Below are 25,310 nucleotides of genomic sequence, written 5' to 3' on the forward strand. Positions count from 1 at the left end.
TTTTTTTCAACTACTGCTCCATTTTACCATTTTTTTTCAGTCCAAATTTTGTTTGCTATTGGTTATATGTTCATGAATGGGTGCAGGCCAGCTGGACTGGTTCCTTTATCATACAATTTTCCGGCATCTATAAATTGATCCATTTCATCTTTAGTGGAGTAAGGGAACCAGACTACTTGAACATTTTTTGCTTTTCTTGGTTTTAAGCATTTTCGAACAAAAAAAGTTCAAACATGTCAGTGTAACAATATTTGATCTATTATACTAACCCCTCATAAAGTTAATTTCTGAAAATTACAGCAAAAGCCAATGATGTACATTCCCTTTAATGCCTTTAAGTTAATAACAATTAATTATGCAAGACGCGTGGGGCTAGTGGCGCTGTTTAGTATATGGATGTAAAACAGGTGCTGTGGAAAGTACCGCGCATCAATTTTCATTTGAACACAAACAAACTATTAACCATTTTGCGCAAGGATTTTTTTGGCTGAAAATTTCGATTTTTTGCAAAAGGCAAAATATTCCAGCAAACTTCTGATATGCAGCCACACGCAACATATACTGATTCGCAAGAGCCATTTCAAAAGTATTTGTCCGATATTTCTTGCCGAAACCTGGGATGTTGCAAGACTCCGAGGCGTGCACAGAAGCGTAAATTGTCGAACAATAGGCCGCGCACAACGGCCAATTCAAGATCAACACACACGGTCTGCCTCCACAGACTTCACAGACTTTGTGCGTGTGTACAAAAGGCACAAGGGATTAGTGTGCTTAGACGTCACCTAGAGGCAAGACGGCAATCTTGACATTTAAACCTGTCAGCTGTGCCCGTGTATAAAAACAGCCAGTGCGTGTTATCACGTCCTCCGAAGCGAACTAGTTAAAGAGGTTGTGGAATGCTCGAAGACATTTCCGTCATTTTTTGGGTATATGTAGCCTAAGGTGTGATGAAATGAAAACGACTATTGTTTCTGTCATGAAATGAGTACAAAGGTTACTTTTGAGAGCTGTTTTTCAGGTCCTGTTTCGACCCGAACGTGCAATTTGTGTAAAAGTCGTCGTTACTGGCAGCAAACAAAACACAGTAAATCGTGACGTAATAAACAGGACTCGTTTATGCTACTCTGCATCGGGAGTCCTGTTTATTACGTCACGATTTACTGTGTTTTGTTTGCTGCCCGCAACGACAACTTTTACACAAATTGCACGTTCGGGTCGAAACAGGCATGACAGGTCTTGAAAAACAGCTCTCAAAAGTACCTTTTGTACTCATTTTATGACAGAAACAATAGTCGTTTTTATTTCATCACACCTTAGGCTACATATACCCGAAAAATGACGGAAATGTCTTCGAGCATTCCACAACCTCTTTAAAGGTGTCTTCGCGTAGGCAAAGGTGCAGGAAATCTATTACTTGTGACACATACCTGGTTCTTCTCCACGTTGATGTGTTTGGTTATCGGCATGAACCCCGGGGCCTCCGCCATGATCACATGATCGCCAGGCGGCAGCAGGCGATGGAAGGACGCAGTCTGGCCAGAGAGGGCGATGTTGCGAGTGTGACCGACTAACGCAAGGGTGGCCCCTGGCAGTGGCATGCCCTTGTTGTCCTGCACGGTACCATGAATCCCTGCCATATGAAAAGCAATTGTAACCGTTGTATTTTTGAGCAACTCACACATGGCTTATGTCCTTGGGCAAGACACTTTACACATTTTGAAATCTAAAATGCAATTTGTGTTGCACCGCCAAAGTTGTGTATATTGCCTATTCATAAACAGCAGAGATTAAACCCTGGCATCATCATCATCTTGATTTTTAAGCTCTAGCAGGAGCTTCTCCATGTCAATTCATTATCGGTCGGTCTGTCTGTCTGTCTGTATGTCCCCGGAAAATTGACCAAAATGAACCTCGTTAGTTTCTAATAAAATATAACCACCAAATTTTAATTAAATAAAAAAAAGCAAACAAAATTAACTAAGTACTTAACAAAAAGTGTCTGTAACAATTCCGAACGATATTTATAACAAGTATGTAGATTTGAGGCAAAATATGTGCAGTAATGTTATAGTCACGTGGTATTTATCACAAATCGTTATAAATCTAGGTATGATTCTAAAGTATGGTGTTCCATATGTACCATTGGCGTCGCTTTTTTGGGCGTCGCTTTTTTAAGCTCTGGCAGGGATCATCATAAATCTAGGTATGATTCTAAAGTATGGTGTTCCATATGTACCATTGGCGTCGTATTTTTGGGCGTCGCTTTTTTTAGCTCTGGCAGGGATCATCATAAATCTAGGTGTGATTCTAAAGTATGGTGTTCCATATGTACCATTGGCGTCGCGTTTTTTGGGTGTCGCATTTTTAAGCTCTGGCAGGGATCATTTTGATAGATTTTATGCAAGACTTTCATGCAAGACGGCTAGAGTTTATTGTGCACTCGCGCTTGTTTTTTATACACACATAGATTAAAAGAGCTAGCTATTAAAAATTGGTTCTTTTAAAGGGAATATACAACATTTGCAAACATCGAAAAATAAAACTACCAAGTTTTTACAAAATACCATTAGGATGTTGGTAAATGACAGTCTAAAGCATCCTGTAAAATTATGGCACCTCGTGTGAAGTCATTTTCAAGAAAATGGTATTTTTGTATACATTTCCAACGGTGATCGGCCGACCACCGTTGGAAAAACCTAACTATTTTTCAACTACTGCTCCAACTTTACACTTTTTCAGTCCAAGTTTTGTTTGCTTTTGGTTACTTGTTCATGAACGGGTGCAGGCCAGCTAGACTGGTTCCCTTATCTTACAATTTTCCAGCATCTATAAATTGATCCATTTTATCTTTAGTGGATCAAGGAACCAGACTACTTGAACATTTTTGTTTTTCTTGGTTTTTCCAGCATTTTCAGACACAAAACTTCAAACATGTCAGTGTAACCATATTTATCTTTTATACCAAACCCTCAAATAGTTCATTTCTGAAAATTACAGCAAAAGCCAATGATGTACATTCCCTTTAAGAAACCTTTTCCTCATAGAGTTCCTTAAAATTGTGTGATTAGGAGGGATAATATGAGAAACAAAATAATGGGATTAAATGTAAAGAATCGGCCTGTACCTTGTTGGGCCTGGCGTATGAACCCCATCAACGGTTCTAGATTCTCCCTCCATAGAGACTGCAAGGCTGTGTGGTCTGGGTACTTGCAACAAGACACATGGCTTGTGATCTGAAAGTAGGAACACGCCGTAGAAGTGTGACGTCACGTGGGGTCATCTTCAATAGTGTTGTGTCCAAACAATGTCTCTTCCGCCATTTTTACCGTAGGATTTGATCGAGTGATTTAGACGAACTCCCTTGCAGAGGGCCTATTTTTTCTATTTTTCTATTTTTTTTTAAGATTAGGCCCAAAAAAGTCTTCGGTTTCTGGTATGAAGCTTTTGCCAGAAGTGGTGCAGCGGCGCGTTTTTTTTTCCCCTATTTTTTTTATCTTCACATGTCGGCTGATGTTGCAGATGACGCTTTAATCTCCTTAAAACTCTTAAAAAATATCCTTTAGGGTGGAGCTAGAGATGACCTCGGTAAGGCCATAAGGCTTGAGAATTCTGCACCCACTTACGATCTCTACCGACAAACATTCTTCGGGAAATTTGGATAGTCAAGAAAAAAATCAGAGGAAATGGTAACGTCAGGCCATACAGCGACATCAACATCGTGCATGTGCTGCCAGGCTGGTCATTAGTCTGCTCCCTTACACATTTCGCTAATATAAAAGCGTTTACAGGTTCCAGATACATGACCATCGCTCCCTCAGTCTGGCTTCCAGACGCACAATTACAAAATTATAACACCGTCTGCAAATGGCACCCGACTAAACTAAGTGCAAAATATATGGAAGCCACATAACACTTATACTCGATCATAACCCCATCTAAACATGTAAAAATTGTGCAGCAGCAGGATTCCAGTCAAACCAGTGAGTTTGGCGGTTTTGAGACATCATTACATGGCTATGGCGAAACGCGGGCTGACCAGAAACTGGAGACTTTTTGGGGGGGCCTTGAACATTTTTCGTGATATTTCATTGTCAACCTTACCATGTAAGCTCTTTGCTTCAAATACATGTAATCTTGCAGGGAGTTCTGTCTGGGCGTCCAGTCTGACCCTCGCACAATCCCCGCCTGGAACCTGCGCCCGTGGCAGTTCACCTCCGTGTGCAGAGTGGGATGGTCCAGGGCAAAGGTCGAGGCCAGGTAAGACAATAGGTCGTCATCCTCAGTGACCGCCCCTTGGGCCAGTTCATTACCTGCGACAGAGGTGTCTAAGGGATACCTGTAAAAAAAATTCATATATTATCACTGCTACATTGTTAAAGGGAATATACAACATTTGCAAACACCGAAAAATAAAACTACCAGTTTTTACGAAATACCTTACTAGGATGTTGGTAAATGACAGTCTAAAGCATCCTGTAAAATTATGGCACCTGGTGTCAAGTCATTTTCAAGAAAATTGTATTTTTGTATACATTTCCAACGGTGGTCGGCCGACCACCGTTGGAAAAACCTAACTATTTTTCAACTACTGCTCCAAATTTACAATTTTTTTCAGTCCAAATTTTGTTTGCTATTGGTTACATGTTCATGAACGGGTGCAGGCCAGCTAGACTGGTTCCCTTACCTTACAATTTTCCGACATCTATAAATTGATCCATTTTATCTTTAGTGGAGTCAGGGAACCAGACTTCTTAAACATTTTTGTTTTTCTTGGTTTTTCAAGCATTTTCGAACACAAAACTTCAAACATTATAGTTAAAACAATATTTGATCTATTATACTAACCCCTCAAATAGTTCATTTCTGAAAATGACAGCAAAAGCCAAATGATGTACATTCCCTTTAAGCAGATACAATATATGGTGTGCGTTAGGAGTGACTACATTATGAGTTGTGGGGACTTCTGCTGTCCCCACAGCGCCATTGCTACCCACAATAACTATTGCTCCATCAGGTTTGCAGTTCCCAAAACTATTGAACAAATTAGTGTGTACATGTACTACGTAATTTGAGAGGACCGAGACACGAGAGGGAGAACAAAAGATCCTTTCAGTCCTCTAACGTTGGGTCTTTTGTTGAAAACGGTCCTCGATCGTACGGTTATGTGCTTAGTCTATGGGAGAGTGTTATTACTACTATTACTGTAATAGGGCGACAGATTTTGCGAACTCCGTCCACAATAGGGCGATACACCTTATTAAGGCGACATTTTCACTGTCGCCCTTTTATGAAAACGACCCTTAGGACAAGGAATTTTGCTGTCGAAAACCATCTAGATCGATTCCTCATGGTCCAATTAGTATAAATACTAAATTTCGTGGAAAAAAATAAGGTAAACTTGGGTTAGGTGACAGTTTAGGTTTGTGCACAAGTCTATGGGAAAGTCACCCTATTGGGGCGAAAAGAGTAATTATTATTATTATTATTATTATTATTATTATTATTAACTACTCGACAAGCATTGCTTTTTAGGGATCCCCATCCACATATTTGTATACATTTAACTCTGATTGTTTTTTTTTTGTGTGGAAAATAAAGTGAATTGAATTGAATTGAATTGAATTGAACTTGTTATGTGCATATTCTTATTTTTAAAGTTTTTGGCTATTAACCTGTTTCACCTTAGCAAATACTTTTTGATACGTAAACATGGAATACTGACACAACTTTATGGACGCCTGAAAGCATTGCTGGCAACGCTCATGCAAAGATGCTAGGGGTTTTGGTACTTAGCGACATTTGCACCTAAACCTTTAGTTCTTTTTTGAGTCTGTAGTTTGTTCACATACCTGACCCACATGCCACCCGCTTCGATGCTGAGCACTAAGCTGTATTGCGTGGTAGTGAGGAGGTTCTTCACCATGGTTAGCTCTGGTCTTGTGGACATCTGTTTCAAAAGAAGACATGGCAAGCGCACAAAATATCGATTCTGATTGCATTCTCTGGAAGTTTTTCATACATCTAGTGTATACAATGGGGTTATCCTATACAACAGCACTGCCCGGGTCCCTTCATCAGCCAATAGCCAGGCTGTAGTCAAAAGTCAGTAAAGTCCATCAGTTGGTGAGTCGGTCAATCAGATAGGTACTAAGAACATATGTAACATGTCAGTATTTCCATTGCTTTACAAAACAACAGTGCTTTATAGTCGAGAAAATCAATGTTTCAGATTTTATTTAATTCTGCAATTACAGCAGAAAACGGCACTTTCAAGTGTATGCCGATTTGCAATGAAAAATGTAGGACACTTTAACTTTTTCTGGTACAGAACTTACAGAGTACCAGAGTACCAACAATACCACCACAAGTCCCTGGAGAGAAGGCCGACGTCAAAAAAAAATGCTTTCCAACACAGATATTTACGATTGTCTCTGGAGAGCTCAGCTCCAGTAGTATTACTATAAATGCATCTAATATTTGTCAGTCAGTTTGTGTACATGTACAGGCAGTTAGTAAGAATAATCTGAGCTGAGCTCTCCTGAGACCTCGTAAATATCCATATTGGAAAGGATTTTTTTGACGTTGACGTTTTCTCCACAGACCACCTTTCAAGTTTGGTTGAGATTGATGACTGACCTTACAGTGAACCTAACTGAAATGGTACAAACACACACACACACGGACACACGGAAGGAATACGCGATCACAATATCCCCCTGTCTACCTTGAAAGCGAGGGGGATAAAAAGTACAGCGTGTTCAGGGCTGCGTTCACATTTGGGCGTGTCTTAATACCATTTTCCCATTTGGGCCGAACGCATGATCGAAGGACTCCCCCGTGAAGTGTTCCCCTTGGCAATCCCCTTGCTGGGAATGGTCGAACCCATCCAGGTCAATGGCCGGTACTATCACAACTGAGGTCTGGTTCAGGATCTGGGTGACAACGCTGTCGCCTCTCTCATAGCCTGACCGATAAGAAAAACGGAAAAAAAAATCTGGTTAAAGAGGTTGTGGAATGCTGAAAGTCGTTTTGTTTTTTATATTTTTTATTGTAGAGTAGACCCATATATATCATAATGACAAAGTCCCCTTCTTTTGTAATGTGCGTTTATATGTTTCTAAAACTGAAATTCATTGAGTAATTTGTTGGTCGGCGAGCGCATAATTGAAATCAACAGTTGTCGGGTTCTTCGTAAAATGAGAAAAATCGTGACGTAATAAACAGGACTCGTTTATACTACGCTGCATCGGGACTCCTGTTTATTACGACACGATTTACTATGTTTTGTTTGCTGCCCCCAACGACGACTTTTACACAAATTGCACGTTAGGGTCGAAACAGGACCTGAAACACAGCTCTCAAAAATACCTTTTGTACTCATTTCATGACACACAATAGTCGGCCATGCATAAATGTGGGCCTAGATTATACTTGAAATCCTCCACACTGCTCCAGGATGTCACTGGCTCTGCCTCAACATATTGACAGTGATTGCTAGGGGATTTTGCAGGATTGAGGCAGTAGTCAACCCTCCAAGGATCGCATTCAAGAAACAACGGAGGATTTTGCAGGATTGAGGCTGTATCCAATTTTTACATGGAGGCAGTTGGAGGAAATGCAGGATTGAGGTTGCTGGGCAAAAATACCTGGGGAGTTAGGGTTAAACTTTTTCACGAATGATGATCATCAGATAATGCAACTTTTACCTTCAGCCAGATGCCGAATCAGCCGCCAGAGAATCTCCCGCCCCACCGGCTCGTCCCCTCTCAGTCCACCAATCAGAGCCACCCGTGGCATGTCACTCACGTCCTCCTCTGCGCCAGGATTGGTTAGTATCGCCCCTGTTACGGCCTGATTGGCCGCTGTGGCACCCAGGGGCAGCAGCCTCAGGACTCCCGAGCTCTGGCGTTGGGGACCGGAAAATTTATGAATGAGTACAATACGTAGTAGTTTTATGATGCTAACGTTCTTACGACTTTCCAACAAACCGATAAGGTCTATGGTCATGGGTCACATGAGACAGCAGAGTTGGGGGAAAACAATTTACGTACATTTACTTCATAATAATCAGACAACTTCCCTTTTGGATTTTTGCAAATGTTGTCCACTACCATTAATAATTCATACCACTACCATTAATGTTCATATTATAATTCTAATTTTCATACTATGTTTTCATTGGTTTAACACACCCTAGGGAGTTACGGATATGGGTCATTTATACATTTGGGGTCCACTTTTTTCCTGTCCCTGTTACCTCTGACATCTTTGATTTTATAATTCTGACGAGTGATTATCAGGCTTTCAAGCAGACCCAGGAGAAAAAGTAGGAAAACAGTATGATCAAAATTTAAATAAAAAAAAACAGGGAAAATTACCTTTCGAGTACAAAATCAGGATAAAGTAGGACTTTTGCAGGCTTTCAGGAGTACTTTTCATTAATATATATGTCCACTGCATCATAAGCCTCATTTGGAATGTTCTGGTACTCACAACACTTGTGCTCCATCCTCAACTAAGCTCTTGGAAGTACAGTTGCAGTACTCCTGCGCCCAAGCCCTTCATTGTGTGATTTACACGTACATATGACAGTGTGTAACACTGTTATGAAAAATATTCAATGAGATTTCATTTTTTAGGAGTTTTGGGGCAAACAAGTTTGACAAAAGTAGAAATTTCAAGAAAACAGTAGGAAAAGTAGGAGCAAAGTAAACAAAAAATAGAAAAAAAAGTAGGAAAAGTAGGAATACTTGAAAGTCTAGATTAGGCCAAAAAAAAAAAGTTCTGCTTCCGATTACATGGCATTTGAAAATAGGGTAGGTAGGTAGGGACATTTTTTTGTTTAATTTTTTGTTTAATTTTTTTGTGTGTAAATTCTTTTTGTGTACGATCATATGGAGGCTTCTGCGTGTAGTCAAGGATAAGAGGTAGAAATTGATGGTTTTTGGGTGTTATTTACTCATTTTTCCAATAAAAAAATTAGGGTAGGGGCTGTCAGAGTAGGGTAGGTAGGGAAACCGGAAGCAGAACTATTTTTTTTGGGCCTTATGAATAACAAAATACCTACTCAACCAACAAACAAACCAACAACCGTATGTAGTCACTCTTAATGACGTTGTGACAAACCACAATGGACAGGAAAGATGTCACACTTTGGAACTCTAAATAATAGAATGACCCACAAGCATCGACTACATGTAGCTAACCCTGGATTTGGGGTAAAAACTCGGCCAAAAATGCCTCCATACCTGGTACTTGGCCTCCAGTTCCGTCATCTTGGCAGCCAGCGCCTCATTGGACAGGTAGTCTGCCGAGTCCTGGGGCAGGCCAAAGTCGAACGTCTGGGCCCACTCTTGGTCCGACAGCGCGGTGTTGAGCGGGGTTTTATCCGGCGCCGTTTCCCCGCTGTGTACCAGCGTGAAATTCAGATCTACGGCCCATTCCTCTTGGACCGTGACGGTCTGGGTCTGAGGAACGAATCTTTTGAGGGAAAAAAAAGGCAGAGAATGTTTCAGTGCAAGATGTTGTAATCCATCTGACTAATAAAAGTTGCTCGCTGATATGTCTATATATTGGTATGGTTCGTTACATTCTTTTTATACTTGGTGGTTTTTACTGAAAAAATTATTAAGTGTACATGGTCAGGCCACAAATGCAGCTTTTTTCGTGTCCCTGTTACATCTGAAACAATATTTTTTAATTCACGACCATTCTTTAATACCTTTTATCTCCAACCCTGATTATGTAAAGCAAAGTACCTACCAAGCAAATAAAAATTAGTTTGAAGTCAATTTTAATGATACTTCCATGGCAAATTACACATGTAACAGGAACACAATACAAAAGTTGGACCCCCATTGATGGACTGACCCTAATGTAAAAGTCCAATCTACTTTTTTGTGTGATTTCTCGTACACGTTCATGAAATCTATTTTTTGTTTTGTTACACCAGGAAAGCAATTTCACTGTTTTTATAAAAAAGGTAGGGTAGATCGTTTGTCATTTTTTCATTTTTTTCATTTGAAGCAACAAAAGTGCTAAAATATAAAGACGGGTGCTTAAAAGGGAATATACATCATTTGCTTTTGCTGTAATTTTCAGAAATGGATGGAATTGGGGGGTTGGAAATATATAGCAAATATAATTACACTGACATTTTTGAGGTTTTGGGTTCGAAAATGCTATAAAAACCAAGAAAAACAATCATTTTCCTGTAGTCCGGTTCCCTGACTCCATATAAGAAGAAACAGAGCAGTTTACATACATTGGGGAATTGTAAGGTCAGGGAACCAGTCTAGCTGGCTTGTACCCGTTCATAGGTGTGTAATCGATTGCAAACAAGTGCGATGGTCAATTGGGGCCAGTATTTGAAAAAAAGCCAGTTTTTTTTCAACGCTGGTCGGTCGACCAGCATTGGAAATTGATACAAAAATACCACTTTGCTTGAAAATGACAGTATACCAGGTGCCATGATTTGACAGGATGCGTTACACTGTCATTTACTAACAGTCCAGCAAGGTATTCAAAATGATTTGGTAGTTTTATTTTTTGATGTTTGCAAATGTTGCGTTTTCCCTTTAACAACTAAACCTGATGAAGTTTTAGCTCTGTGAACGCTGTAGATTTTGAGAAAACAGAACAAACATAAACACAATATTTTGGATCTTTAATTCAGTTTCAAAGTTGCTGAGTCGTATTTTGAATGATGCCCTCTCTTCTTACCCATCAGCTGAGGCAGTAATCTCGTACGTGCCGGGTACCAGCAGCCGCCAGTAGTCACCGTCCACAGCTGTGAGGAGATTGTGATCGATCCCCGCCACGCTGATGGTGGCGTTGACGATGCCTTTGCCCTTAGGGGTGACTACAAAGCCTTTCACTCCTCTGTGGACCTGAGATTGGACAGAGAATTTCCCAGAGTGTTATTTGTTTCAATTTTTCTTAGTTTCTACATTTTGTTAGGCTCAATTGGTTTTTCCTGTGTGAAAAATGTCTCAGTTTTTTCCACATGCATTGGAAAGAGCATTGTTTAATCTTTATTTTGATATATCACTCAGTATAAAATCTTAATATATGCAGATATTAAGTTGCCTGACTGTGATGCATGTTAAGATCAGGCCCATCACTAAGGCAAGTGGGCCCAGAGGGGCCGGCCCCCCTGGCAAGCAATTCGCCCCCCCCCCCTCCCCCCTTGGCAAAAACAATAGGTATCAAAATTTTATGTATAAATGTAATTATATGTGGTGTGCTCCCTAACTAATACTGTGCCCCCCCCCCCCCCAATACCAAGAGCAGGCAACGGGGCTGGTCAAGATCAAAAGCTGAAGTCACTTGGGCACCATCTTGAGAGGCCTATAGGATGCACCCATGCATTAAAATACCCATAGACACCAGCGCTAAATGCCCATACTTCACAATTCTTTTTAAAAATACTCAGAACTCTCACAGGTATTTAAGCTGCACAGAAAAATAATGATCAACATGTCATCTTTCATGTTCTTTTCATTTTTTAGTGGGTTGACCATTGAATTTTCGAAAATTCTCACCCAAAGAAGACCACCCCTATTTTACCCAAAGCGGAAAAGTAGCCATCGTGAAAAACGATCCCTCCACAACATGGCAAAATAGCGCCACTTTCGAGCCCAATTGCATCCAAAATGCTCAGAATTGGAAGCCCCAAGTCCGGGCCAGAGGTTCATTGCCATATCTCTTCAATTCCCTAATGTTATGGCTCTCCGAACTCTCTAATATAGAATATTTTGAGGCTACAACTTTTATTCATGAGCTCGGCGGAGGGATTTAGGCCTATTTACGAACGTGCACCCCTAAAACGCATACATTTCTGTGCATACAATTTTGATAAACCAAGCTATAGACGAATCTGGGCACATGGTCACTAGTGCACTCACATGGCCTCCGTCAAGGCAGAAACCATTGTGCAAGCTATTGTACAAAGCAACTGCCCCATGAGGGATTATCTGAACAAAAGCTAGCACAATGTAATTGAAGGAGGCCTTTCTGATAGGATTGATAGCGTGCCCGGATTGGTCTATATTGTATGTGCTGAATGTATATAGCAGCAGCCATTGGAGACCTAAAAAGTGACTTGCATGCGGCTTCACTTCTATGTGCAGAGTGATGGGGACATGCACAATCTAGTCAGTGTACAGAGATCAGTAAATTGATCAAGATGGCGTAATCCTTGAAGCTCACCTCCTCAATCAGGGCTAGCATGGCGACCTTGTTGGCGTTCCAATAGCTCCGCAGGTCCCTGGTCCTTGGGTACTTGACGCAGCCCAGCTCCAAGGTGATCTCAAAGCAGTTGCTGTGAAGGTAGTTCCAGTCTTGCATCCCGCCTGCAGTGTTAAGAATGATAGGAGGAATAAGGAGCAACAACCCGGGTACCTGACCACTGATGTCAGGAACCGGTTTCAGATTATGGGATCGGGTACCCGTAACCAACTTCACAAATTACTTTAGTAACTTCTCGCACTATGAAAAAAGAAAAGGTTTCAAATAGTGAATATCATTTGTGGGGAATTTTTTTCAACATGAAAACCAGGCTACATGGAAAACCAAAACAAACAAACGTTTATGTATGTTAGGCCAAACAACAAAAAACTTGGTCTCTGGTCAGACCAAAGTTCCAGAATTGATGCGGCGACGCGGCTTTTTTGGGGGGGGGGGGCTTTTTTTTTTTTCAAGCTTGGATTGTACAGACAAGGTGGGGTACTATTCTGCCTTTTTTTGGTGTCCTCATGTACATTGGTGCCCTCGATCATTTGCCTTGGTGCAATTTCCCATTCCTTGGTGCTCTTTGGTAAAAAATTTGAGGAGGTACGGCAATAGAGGGCGCTGTTGGAGTTACCGCGGAACATTTTGAAGAAAAAAAAGGTTGACGCGCATGATTTAAAATCGACGTGCGCGCTGACCAGAGACCGACTATTTATTTTGTTTGGCCTTATAATGCTTTGCAGTATATACCGTAAAGCTATAAAGCCATTCAGACAACTTCCGAGATTCAAAATTCAAAGTTTTTTTTTTACGCATACCCGGGTACCCGATTTTATTTCAATAGGGTATCCGATCCCCTACTACCCGTAAATACACACCACTAGCAACAAGCACTTGCTTTCTGTGAATTTTATTTTTTGACTCAACAAAATTGCTCAAAATCTAAAGAAGGGTGCATAACTATCCGCTCCGTTCACAAGTACTCCCTCACCGGCAATGAGAGTACAGTTGGGGGTGACCGACCGACGCCATCTTGCCTGACTGCAATTCATTTGCCGCGAAGCACGGCCACTGCGTGTACATAGTACAAATCCCTGGTGTACGTGCGTCACACACAAGGAACAGTGCGCGCCAACCAGCCAAATGTCCCGCCCATGGGACATTGTTGCAAGGTAAAAGGGCGCCGTCTTTCGTCGACGCACGGAGCCCGTACCCTTTGGGTCTTGTAACTGGATTTCGACGGTAATGCACAGAAAAAAAACTGGGCAGCCGTCACGTTTTACAACCACCTTTCAGTTGGAAATGTTATTCCGTGTCCCACAATAATAAAACAAGTCTTACCGGCAACGCTGTACCACTCAGCTCCGTTTGTGATGCCCTCTTTGAAGCTCTCGTTAGGGTAGAGATTTGGGCATGGATGGCCGCGGTGCATGGTGGTATGTGCCTGTTACAAAAAAAAAACCAAGAAATGGTTATCAAATGGTCTTCTTGAGGTACAGTGGATACTATACAAATAATGAATGTTTGTAAGTGCAATGGTACGAATAATTTCATGAGGTGACAGATGAAATGTTCGATTCCACGAGGCGAAGCCGAGTGGAATGGAACATTTCATCTGTCACCTCATGAAATTATTCTTTCCATTGCACGAACGTGAAACATTCATTATTTGTTTTATATAACACCTGAATAAAATTCCTTGTCATCTGATTGGTTGACTTTTAAAAGCCAATATATTCAGGTTAAAAACTGTTAAAAAGTTCGACAAGTTCATTATATTTATATTAATGCAAACTGTTCAATAGGTTGAGAACAATCATATTCAATTTATCTCGATTTGAAACAGCGCCACCACCAGCAGCAGTGACACCGTGCAATGGAAGTTCTATTCACAGTGCAATAGTACTTACATTGCACTGTGCGTTGCGCGCCACGCGCACGTTGGTACGAATAATTCAATGACATGTGATCAATGATTCACCAGTCAGATGACAGGGATTTATTCAGGTGTTGTATAAAACAAAATGTTGTATATAGGGCCCGCCTCAATTCATATCTGGGACGAGTTCTGGACGAGTTGCAGGTGGAATCATTCACTTTGTCCGGAAGAAGCTCTGTATTTGTACCAGACGTGTTCCGGAGAAAGTTTCATCAGCAACTGCTTGCCTCATCAATACTGATAACTTCATGGCGGGAAGATTGCGGGGAAGTTGTTCAGAATCCTGCAACTTATACCCGATCCAATGTCCGCAACGTGTCCGGAACTCGTTCCAGATATGAATTCAGACACTTAGACATTTTTTTGTTTAAAACGAACGCCTACCATTGAATATGCCTCGGTGATCTGAATAAAGACGGCATCGTCCGGACATTTACTGTAGCCGCTGGTGCCCGGTTTGTTGTCGTCCCAGGGATAGTTGGCCACCAGGGACCCCCCGTGGAGACCTGCCGACAGCACGAAGGGGTAGGACCGGATCCACTGCATCATGGCCCGGGTCTCGGGCTGAAGCTTGCCCTCGCTGGACCCGTACTGGTCCGGGAAGTTGCGGTTCAGGTCCACGTTGTGGGCGTTGTTGCGACCCATAACGCCCGTTTTATCGCCTGCAAATTTACCATTGTAAAAAGAAAAAATATACGCCATTATTGCACAGGAAGACAAAATTGCTGTAGGGTTTTCAAATTGTCGTTGGGGTTCTGGACAAAGTGAAGAATTCACATCCTCTTGCTGGACAGGTTGTGTCCTTGGGCAAGCCACTTTATCACATTTGGGAGAACAGAAAACACAACACTTGTAGAGATGTCTGGAGATGTAACATCACAGCAACTCATGGTAATGCAAATTTAGAATAAATGGCTACAGAATTGTTCAAGATATTTGAAGGGTTCTGTTCAAAGTAGGGGGTTCGAATCCAGCCACTGGACAAGTTACATCCTTAGGCAGACCACTTTACTATATCAGGTATCAAAAATTCTAGTTGATTTCCTATGTGACGTCGTCACTTTCGGTATGTTTACATACGCGATTACGGAAAAAGTGATACGCATAAGTCAATCTGATATTCGTGTTTACGACATGCAGCATGTTCTATTTTCTGAAAAGCAATACACGCACAAAGATGAATGACGCAAAAACTGAAACTGAACATCATCATGAGCCTCGTACGCAAACAAGAGAGGGCGCTGTCTTGCCACTTTCGGGAACCCTGTGGACGGAACACACCGCATGCGCGTACTGGTTCGCGCGCGTAGGGCCCAACTACATGTAATTTTATTCTGATGTGCGCAAAGCCATAGCGTATTCACGTGAGCATCAGGTGTTGTCGGCAATTTGTTCGAATATCTCTCCCAGTGGTCACCCCCAACTCTCCCTTCCTTACCGTTGAGGGGGTACTTGCACCAAGGTTGTAGTAGTCGTACTTGGTACTCGTACTTGAGTACTACTCAGGTACTTTTTTTGGAGTTCTCGTACTCGTACTCGTACTCGAATGTCAAAATACTCGTACTCGAAATGACGGTACTCGTACTCGGGCAGCAATGTACTCGCACTCGACATGTCGAAATTGTACTCGATCATCAAAATACTCGTACTCAAAAAGCAGTACTCGGGGGAAAAATTGGTGTAGCTTGACTTACCACGGCCTTATATTATCGATACTTTCAGTTTGAAATCGAAGTTTGTTGATTTTTCTCTGTGCATGTCGTGAGTGGGTCTGTATATCGCTCTGACTGAGTCTGGGCCAATAACGCACAATAAACCATTTGCCATATTGTATTCGGAAATACAAGTACTCTTACAAGTACTCGTACTCGGAGACCTGTACTTGTACTTGGAGGTACTCGTACTCGGTAACCTAAGTACTCAGCAGTACTCGGTACTCGGAAAATAGTACTCGACTACAACACTGAGCCAGCTAGTCAAGTTCTCCTCTGGAACCCTGAAGCCCCTCGACGGAAAGGTCGTCCAAACATGACCCTGAAAACATCCATGGAGCTAGAAACTGGTCTGAGTGGTCCATCCCTTTCCAACACTATGCTCGACAGGGACAGTTGGGCCCAACTCATCAAGTCATCATGAAAATGAATGAATGAAGAAGAAGAAGACAACACTGACTTGCACTCGGAGCCCAAACGCATGTGGGCATGTCATACACTTTTCATGTGACAGATATCTGTTAGGAAATACTGCTCACACATCTATCTATCTATCTATCTATCAGGCTACGTCCATCCACTGTCGAATGAAGCCCTCCTCATGACGTTTCCAATCACTTCTGTTTCTGGCTGTCCTAGTCCAAGTCGCTGTTCCCATATATGTAGTTATATCATCTCTCCATCTATTCTTTGGTCTTCCTCTCCTTCGCTTTCCCATTCGTGCTTGCCAATCTGTTAATCTGCATGTCCATCTATTATCCTGAATTCTTGCTACATGCCCTGCCCATCTCCATTTTGCTTCGCTGACTTTCTCTATGACATCTTCCATAGCTCTCTGTGCTGTTGTGAGTTTCTGTTCAAGTTCTTTAGTTAATGACCAAGTTTCTGATCCATAAGTCATAGTGGATAGCACACACTGATTGAATAGCATTATGAAGTAAAACCCGAAGCATGCCCTGCCTGTTAAACTCACCTTCATGGGCTTTCTCAAAGCCGTCCGGGTTGATCGACGGCATCAGGTGAATGCGCGTGTAGTCCACCAGCGCCGTCACCTCCGCAGACCGGTCGTAGTTCTCGCAGAGGAACTGGATCAAGTTGAGAACCAAGGCCCGACCTACGACTTCGTTGCCATGGATATTAGCGACGTACTTGAACTCTGGCTCACCTGCAGAAACAACATAAAAAAAAAAAGTGAAATTATCTTTTAAAATATCAATAAAAAATTACTAAGTAATCATCAAGGTGTGTTGCTTTCCCTTTAATAGAAACTTTTAAAAATCTAAATATACTTTAGGCCAAAAAAAAATATTCGGTCTCTGGTCAGACCGAAGTTCCGGAATTGATGCAGCGACACGGTTTTTTTTTGGGGGGGGTGGCTTTTTTTTTTTTTTTTTAGCGTGAATTGTACAGACAAGGTGGGTATTATTTTGCTTTTTGGTGTCCTCATTATACATTGGTGTCCTCCATAATATGCCTTGGTGCCCTGTATCATTTGCCTTAGTGCAATTTCCCCATTCCTTGGTGCTCCTTGGTACAAAAATTTGAGGAGGTGCGGCAATAGAGGGCGCTGTTGTAGCTTCCGTGTTTAATTTGAAGAAAAAAAAGGTTGACGCGCATGATTAAAATCGACGCGCGCGCTGACCAGAGACCGAGTATTTTTTTGTTTGGCCTTATTGTTATTTTTTTTTATTCTAATAATATATAGATATAAGCCCTATTTATTTTTTTTTTTGGGGAGGGGTGTCGCATGCTGTAATTTGACTGGTGTCTTTCAAAACATTTTTCGAAATGGAATGTGAAAAAATTGCAGTACTTCAAAAGATGTTTTTCATGTTTTTTATCTATTAACTTGAGATACAGTTCTGAAATAAGTCTCAAGTAAATATCAGAATTGTTGAACGACACGTACATATATCCTTCTACTGAAAAAAAAAAACTTAAAGGGAATGTACAAAAATTTGCTTTTGCTGCAATTTTCAGAAATAAATGGATTTGGAGGATTAGTATGATATAGCAAATAATTGTTGAACTGAATTGTGTCACTTGTTGGGCTTGTAGATGCTGGAAAACCAAGAAAACCAATCATGTTCTGGTAGTCTGGTTCCCAGACCCCATGTAAGATGAAACGGGGAAATTTATAGACTTTGGGGAATTGTAAGGTCAGAGAATCAGTCTAGCAGGCTTGTACAACTTCACGGGTGTGTAATCAATTGCAAAGAAACTGCAGAATAACGTAATTTGAAAAATTAGAAGCAGTTATTGAGAAAAAAGACCAGCATTGGAAAAATACAAGTTTCCTTGAAAATGTCAGCACATCAGGTGCTACGATTTTACAGGATGCTTTAGACCGTCAATCCCTAACAATCCAGTAAGGTATTTCGTGATAATATGATCATTTCGTTTCTTTGATGCTTGCAAATGTTGTATCTTCCCTTTAACATACTCCACATTAGCAGTAGGATGCTTTTGTCTCAGTTTATATTGTTTATTTTTTTTGGGGGGGGGATGGTTTAACAAATATCATGTGACAATGTCCCTTTTTCTGCGTTCCCACCTGGTTCATGTTGTCCTGGGTTATCACTGATCTCCATCACGTACAGCGTCCGTCCCTGCACGGAGGTCCCTATAGAGTACAGGCTAGTGATGTGTGGGTACCGGTCGGCGTAGGCCTGCAGGAAAGTCTTCATTTCCTCATAGTGGTGGTATTCGAAGACCACCGGCTCCACTGAAAAGGAAGAAACAGAGTTAGAAAACACATGCTGAAATACGACTGTGCATTTTCAAATAAGGCCAAAAAAAATATATATTCGGTCTCTGGTCAGAGCAAAGTTCCGGAATCGACGCGGCCACGCGGCTTCTTTTTTTCTTTTCTTCAAGCTTGGATTGTACAGACAAGGTGGGTACTATTTTGCTTTTTTGATGTCCTCATGTACATTGGTGTCCTCCATAATTTGCCTTGGTGCTCTCGATCATTTGCCTTGGTGTAATTTCCCATTCCTTGGTGCTCTTTGGTAAAATAAAATTGAGGAGGTGCGGAAATAGAGGGCGCTGTTGGAGCTACCGCAGAACATTTTGGAAAAAAAAAAAGATTGACGCGCATGATTAAAATCGACGCGCGCGCTGACCAGAGACCAACTTATTTTTTTTTTGGGCCTAAGCACCATTATTATTTGTATCAGGCTTCCAGTGTTAAAAAAAAATCAGCATATTGTTTGCTTTCGTAACAAATACCTGGATGACTGCAATATTTTGTCAATAAAAGTACCCGGATGACTGCAATAATATTGATATTGCAGTCACTGGTCATTTTTCGCTGGTTCCTGAACAAACTGGACACCCATGCATCGGGATTGGCGTGTGCCAGACAGGGCTCTGGAGTGCTCTGAAACGTGCAAAACTAAATCTTTCCACTTGACTCACAGTTTAGCCAGCAAATTTCTCCAAAAATTCCACTGGGGCAAAGAAAATGTCCTCAGTATTTCACCAACCAAGTTTGCAGACTCAATTCCATTTTTAAGGAGACTTTTCTTCAATATTTTGCACATGAGAGGGAAGTCAAGTGATTTCAAAATGGAGCTAAATACTAGACTGGTACATGTCCAACCATGGTCCAACTATTTGGAAAGACTGACCTCTTCATTCAGTGACAATAGTCTGGTGGCTTGACTATGGAGAAATGTGTAGTAAATTGAGACTAGTTCCCGCTTCATGCCACATGTTTCTTAAATTCTTTTGGCATGGTTGATTGATGCAGTACTGAAGCTGTGTTGGACTGGTTGTTTTAGGTGCCAGTCTATTTTTTTTGTTTTCCATGTTTACAATACCTTAAGTTTTGGGACTATCATACACAAATTTTCGGCCTAGGCGTGGGCCTGCTCTGCTTGTCAAAACTTGACAACAGGCTTTCAAGAATAATACAAAAAACAGGCAGCGGAACGGCTGATGTTCGACTGATTCAGAGATGCCAACTTTACAGACTACAAAATAGTAATGATTCTTCCTGCAAAGAGTAATGCTAAATACATAGGACAACAGTCAAGTTGCAGAGTAACCGCAGTACTTTTCAGAGTAACCACAATGTTGGCGTACAGGACAGCTGGCATTTTCAAGAGCAGTAACATGCCTCAAAATCCTAATAATTACTCAAGAGAGTAATGGTTGGCATCTCTGCTGATATTAAAGAAGAAATTCACGCTAATATTCTTCATAGAAGCTCCAATCATGTGCTACAAAAGTGTGGCATTTGATAAGGAAATAAATGTGTGCTCCGGAGGTTTTTATCACTCTGTTTAAGACCACTTAGAGTCTGGGTGCTGATAATTACCCGAGCCGGAACACCCAGACTCTAAGTGGTCTTAAACAGAGTGATAAATACCGACGGAGCACATATTTATTCCCATTCATAAATACCTTTTCAATAAAAAAAATCATATAATTCATTCAAAACATCCCGATTTTGTTCAACAAATTCACTTTATGCTTTTTGAAACATCCCTCTTGCAAAATAATGAGTGTTCAGCTGGCGAGTGAGATGTAAACAACCCTTTTATGGAGATTGACGCGCACGTATCGTGTTCTGCGCGATGTCGCGCAGAACGCACTTGGGGCGTTGCGTTTTGAATTTAGAACTATAAAATTCTGACTCCCTGGTAGTGTTGCGCCTGCCTACGTGAGGATTGTGAACGTTCAACCAATGAAACGATAAGAGGCACTGGTTTTTTAGGAGTCCACATTTTATTGTGACACTGAAAAAGTGTTTAAGACCAGCTAGCCATTTCTTTATCATCCGTTTAAGACCGGCCATGTGACGGGCTCTCGACCAATAGGAATGCGTAAACTGTATTAGGTATTTATGAATAAACAATAAAACCATGGTATACAAATAAAACAACATTCTAATCGTATTTCATCATCTCGAGATATTCAAATATATTCAAATATATATATATTCCAATATTCAGTATTTTTGGCACACACATATATACTAGATGTGACCAACAGACCAATGTCTTTGCATGATTTTGCTCACAGAGAGATTTTGTTGCCCGTAGCATACACAAACACTCCATTTAGAGTGTTTTTTGAGGACGTGAACTCGAGGATGAAAAGCCTGATTAGCAAATACTCAAAATAGTGTGAATTGAAGAGATGCTTATATCTGGAGTGCACTCAGTCCACTTGTAAATGGATTTAAGATCTAGAGAATATTCCTAAGGCAACTACTTAAAAGTGTTATTGAGGGTCTGTACGAACAAGGGTCGTTAAGTGTGTCATACTACAGATTGGTGGTTGTGTTCTTGGGCAAGATAATTTACTGCAATTGCCTCCCCCACCCTGTGTAATGAACAGATTGTGTTAGCCTGACTTGCTGCAAAAAACTCATTTCATGACATGATGAACAGGGGTAATAATTGTGAGGCAATTTGAGACACTGGAATAACGCCATATATCATCATGCCCTTCGTCAGTGTCCTTCTCATCTTCGTTCTCGTGGTCTGGAGCTTTGAATTTGTGGTCTGCGGGTAATTCCGCAGGTCGTGGGTTCGAGTCCGGCCTGGGGTTATGGCGCGTGTGCCCTTGGGCAAGGCACTTTGTCACTCATTGCTTTTCTCCACCCAGGAGTAAATGGGTACCTGTGAGGGCAGAGATGGTTATTGTGTGGTTGCCTTGCGCCGAAATAGCAGCATCGAGCTGTATACTCCCCAGGGAGCTGAGATGGTACTTGGAATGTTTCATTGGCCCAATGAGCAGGGTAATAATGATGTAGCGCCTTGAGCACCAATAATGGTGGATACGTGCACTTTATAAATTATACCCCTTATAACTATACGTGTAAAGGTACCATAAAGGAGACACATTATCGTAATTTCTTCAAACAGTGGGAGACATCGGTATTAGGAAGACATTTTCATGACTCCCTAATGTCACAGCCCCCCTTTAGAGGCAAAATTTTGCTGTCGCAACCAGGTCATATTTGTTGCTCGTGGTTTAATTAGTAAACATACCGAAACTCGTGAGAAAAGGATAGGGGAATATTGGGTTAGGGCACATTTAAGATTGAACAATTTTGTGCACAAGTCTATGGGAATGTCTCCCAAATGTTCAATCCAAGGTAATTATCATTGTCACCATCATTATCACCGTCATAGTCACCATCATTGTCACCATCTTTGTCACCGTCATTGTCACCATCATTGTCACCATCTTTGTCACCATCATTGTCACCATCATTGTCATCATCATTGTCACATCTTTGTCACCATCATTGTCACCACATTTGTCACCATCTTTGCCACCATCATTGTCACCATCATCGTCATCATCCCCTTCACTTTCACTGTCACCACTGTCATTGTTATTGTCACTGTAGCGTCACTGTCACCAACACCATCGTAGCCACTGTCATCATCGCAGTCATTGTCACCGTCACTGTCATTACATCACTGTGACAAGCTTTGCATACTCACGTTCGTCTTCTTCTTCTTCGTTGATTTCTTGTTCTGCATCGCCGGACTGTTTGGCCTTCAGGTCCAGCAGGTCTTCACTGCCTTCCGGAACCAAGAAGAATTCCAATTCCACCGGTTCCCCGTCGGTCACAACCACCGTCTGCGCGTCGCCTGGCCGGTAGCTGAAACAGACAATGAACAAGAACACTGAGAAAGAGTGTTGCAACCTGATGTTTGCAACCTGAATGTTGCAACAGCAGTTGTGTACAAAGTCTATGTAGAGTCCACAAATTTGTTTTAAAGGGAAAATACAACATTTGCAAACATCAAAAAATAAAACTACCAAATCATTTTGAATACCTTGCTGGACTGTTAGTGAATGACAGTGTAAAGCATCCTGTAAAATCATGGCACCTGGTATACTGTCATTTTCAAGAAAAGTGGTATTTTTGTATCAATTTCCAACGCTGATCGGCCGATCAGCGTTGGAAAAAACTGGCTTTTTTCAAATACCGGCCCCAGTTGACCATCGCACTTGTTTGCAATCGATTACACACCTATGAACGGGTAAAAGCCAGCTAGGCTGGTTCCCTGACCTTACAATTCCCCAATGTATGTAAACTGCTCTGTTTCTTCTTAAATGGAGTCAGGGATCCAGACTACAGGAAAATGATTGTTTTTCTTGGTTTTTATAGCATTTTCGAACCCAAAACCTCAAAAAAGTCAGTGTAACTATATTTGCTATATATTTCCAACCCCCCAATTCCATCCATTTCTGAAAATTACAGCAAAAGCAAATGATGTATATTCCTTTATAAAGTATTTCCTAACAAAATTGGAAATGTTTCTCTGTCTAGGATACATGTCTTATTTTCATTTTTGCAATGACTGACCTTCATTAACCCTAACCGAACCCAACCCATCAAAGCCCAACAGCAGGTTTTGTTGAAATCTGTTGGGATAGGTACAGTACCCCTAAACTGATGGGTTTTTTTACATTGGGTTTGGCATACCTCCAGAAACTAAGTCCAACAGTGTGTGTGTACAATTTCCCATGTGGGTGTTGGAATTTGCCTGGATGGGTATGGTTTCTAGTAAAATATGCTATGGTGTTAGGGTTAAGATGAAATATTAAGAAAACAGCAGCGTCAGATTGCAACATTCATTCTGAACACTGTGCGATTGCATGTACCTGAACTAGTGTGGAAATTCCTTTTTGGACGGTAAGGGGGGGGGGGGAGGGGGGGGGAGGGGGGATGGGGTGGGGTATTCAGATCCAGACTTGAATCGCAGGTAATTCAAATAAAAGTGGACATATCAATATAATTCCAAAATTACATATTTACGCTCTTAATATGAAGCCTCAATATTTTCACTGCACAAAAACTGCATCATTCTAAAAAATAACAAATTTCTTGTCCTACCTGTCGGCATGAGCTGATATGGTGTACGTCCCCGGGGTAAGCAGCCGCCAGAAATCACCAAACTGGGCCGTAGTGACATCGTGTAGGATGCTGTCCACAACGATGCGGGTACCGGGGATACCGGTATGCTGCACGGCATCGTACACGAAGCCTTTGACACCGCGATGTACCTTTTGTGATACAAAAACAAGAAATATGTAAACAATCACACATAGGCCAAAAAAAAAAAAAAGTTCTGCTTCCGAAAATAGGGTAGGTAGGTGGGGAATTTATTTTTTTTTTGGGGGGGGGGTTTGGCAATTTTTTTTGTGCGATCGCATGGTGGCATTGAAGTGTAGTCAAGGGTAAAAGGTAGAAATTGTTGGTTTTGGGTGTTTTTTTCTTATTTCTCGGCTCCAATAAAAGAATTAGGGTAGGGGCTGTCAGAATAGGGTAGGTAGGGAAACCGGAAGCAGAACTAGGTTTTTTTGGGGGGGGGGACCATACCTTAAAGAGAAAAATACGTTGATCAAAAAAGTAATGTTACAGGCGCAGAAAGTAGAAACGTTCCAATTCTTTAAGCTTTTAGTAAAGTATATGCATTCTAACAGCATGGATCGATTTCAATTTTTTACAAATGAGTGGAAGAACACGCTCATTTAATCAAAGTATGCTTTGTTTCATAATGTGTCAGCATGAAATTGGTTTCTTTTTTTTTAACTTACCCTGTACAGAAATGAGTACAGATATGGTAGAAAGCATTTAAAAAAGATAGTGGATATTTTGCCGGAGGTAATGACGGCAAACTAACGATTACTAAAGGTTTGCCGGCGGCAATCCATATCAACAGAGGGCGCTGTACTCTTTAAAATAGGGCTGAATTATAAGATGTATTAAATTCCCACCAAAAGTTGTGTAGCACGTTTGGTGTCATGGTTAAGCAAAGGCTCTAGTAAGCGGGATGACTCACGTTCGATTCCGACCGCACCACATTTTAAAGTTTTTTTTCTCATCCCCCAAAAAATAAGAATATTCTTCTTTTATTATTTTAACATGTCTCAAACATTTTTTGCAGAGTATTACATTTTCTTTTTCAGATTTGTGGCTCTGGAGGATTTTTTTTAAAAGGGAAATAAAGTCCGAAATTATAAAATGGTCTGAATCCCATCTTGTGAATACGAGGTAACAACGATAATTTTGGCATGGAGCCAGACTAAAACTTGTCACCGGAAAATGTTTAAGTACAAAAAAACAGTAACTGCGCATGTTCAGTGCATATCCGGCAAACTAACGTTTACTAAAGGTTTGCCGTCTCCGGCAAAATATACACTGCCTTAAAAAATACCCTCATCTTTTAATTTCATTTTTTTTCAGTTGATACTTTTTAATCTACACGTCTTTCTACTTGATTACTGTTTGCAGGACGCCCACACTGTGTGCCGTGTGCAACGGTATTTTCGCCTGTATGATTGAAAGTAATTAATTTGTTCCTGTGCCGTACTGGCCTTGTATAAAAACAGGTCTACATGTACCTGCAAATTTCACAGTCTCATATTTGGCATGCACAGGTACACAAAGA

The 25,310-nt window shown here is 41.2% G+C and overlaps 1 protein-coding gene across 1 annotated transcript in view; it reads right to left on the reverse strand.

The window, feature by feature from the left end:
• LOC119726858 (carboxypeptidase D-like) overlaps positions 1-25,310 on the reverse strand; it is a gene marked incomplete at its 5' end in the record, with an annotated part of 44,829 nt that overhangs the window by 14,112 nt on the left and 5,407 nt on the right. The window contains 15 exon segments of the mRNA XM_038198712.1: positions 1,428-1,630; positions 3,125-3,233; positions 4,102-4,336; positions 5,850-5,947; positions 6,795-6,964; positions 7,707-7,902; positions 9,249-9,480; positions 10,723-10,889; positions 12,211-12,353; positions 13,573-13,675; positions 14,555-14,832; positions 16,856-17,047; positions 18,437-18,607; positions 22,350-22,510; positions 23,753-23,922. Of these exon segments, the coding sequence (XP_038054640.1) occupies positions 1,428-1,630; positions 3,125-3,233; positions 4,102-4,336; positions 5,850-5,947; positions 6,795-6,964; positions 7,707-7,902; positions 9,249-9,480; positions 10,723-10,889; positions 12,211-12,353; positions 13,573-13,675; positions 14,555-14,832; positions 16,856-17,047; positions 18,437-18,607; positions 22,350-22,510; positions 23,753-23,922 (2,628 nt within the window).

This window comes from Patiria miniata, unplaced genomic scaffold (assembly GCF_015706575.1).
Source record: "Patiria miniata isolate m_02_andy unplaced genomic scaffold, ASM1570657v1 HiC_scaffold_2, whole genome shotgun sequence".
NCBI lineage: Eukaryota > Metazoa > Echinodermata > Asteroidea > Valvatida > Asterinidae > Patiria > Patiria miniata.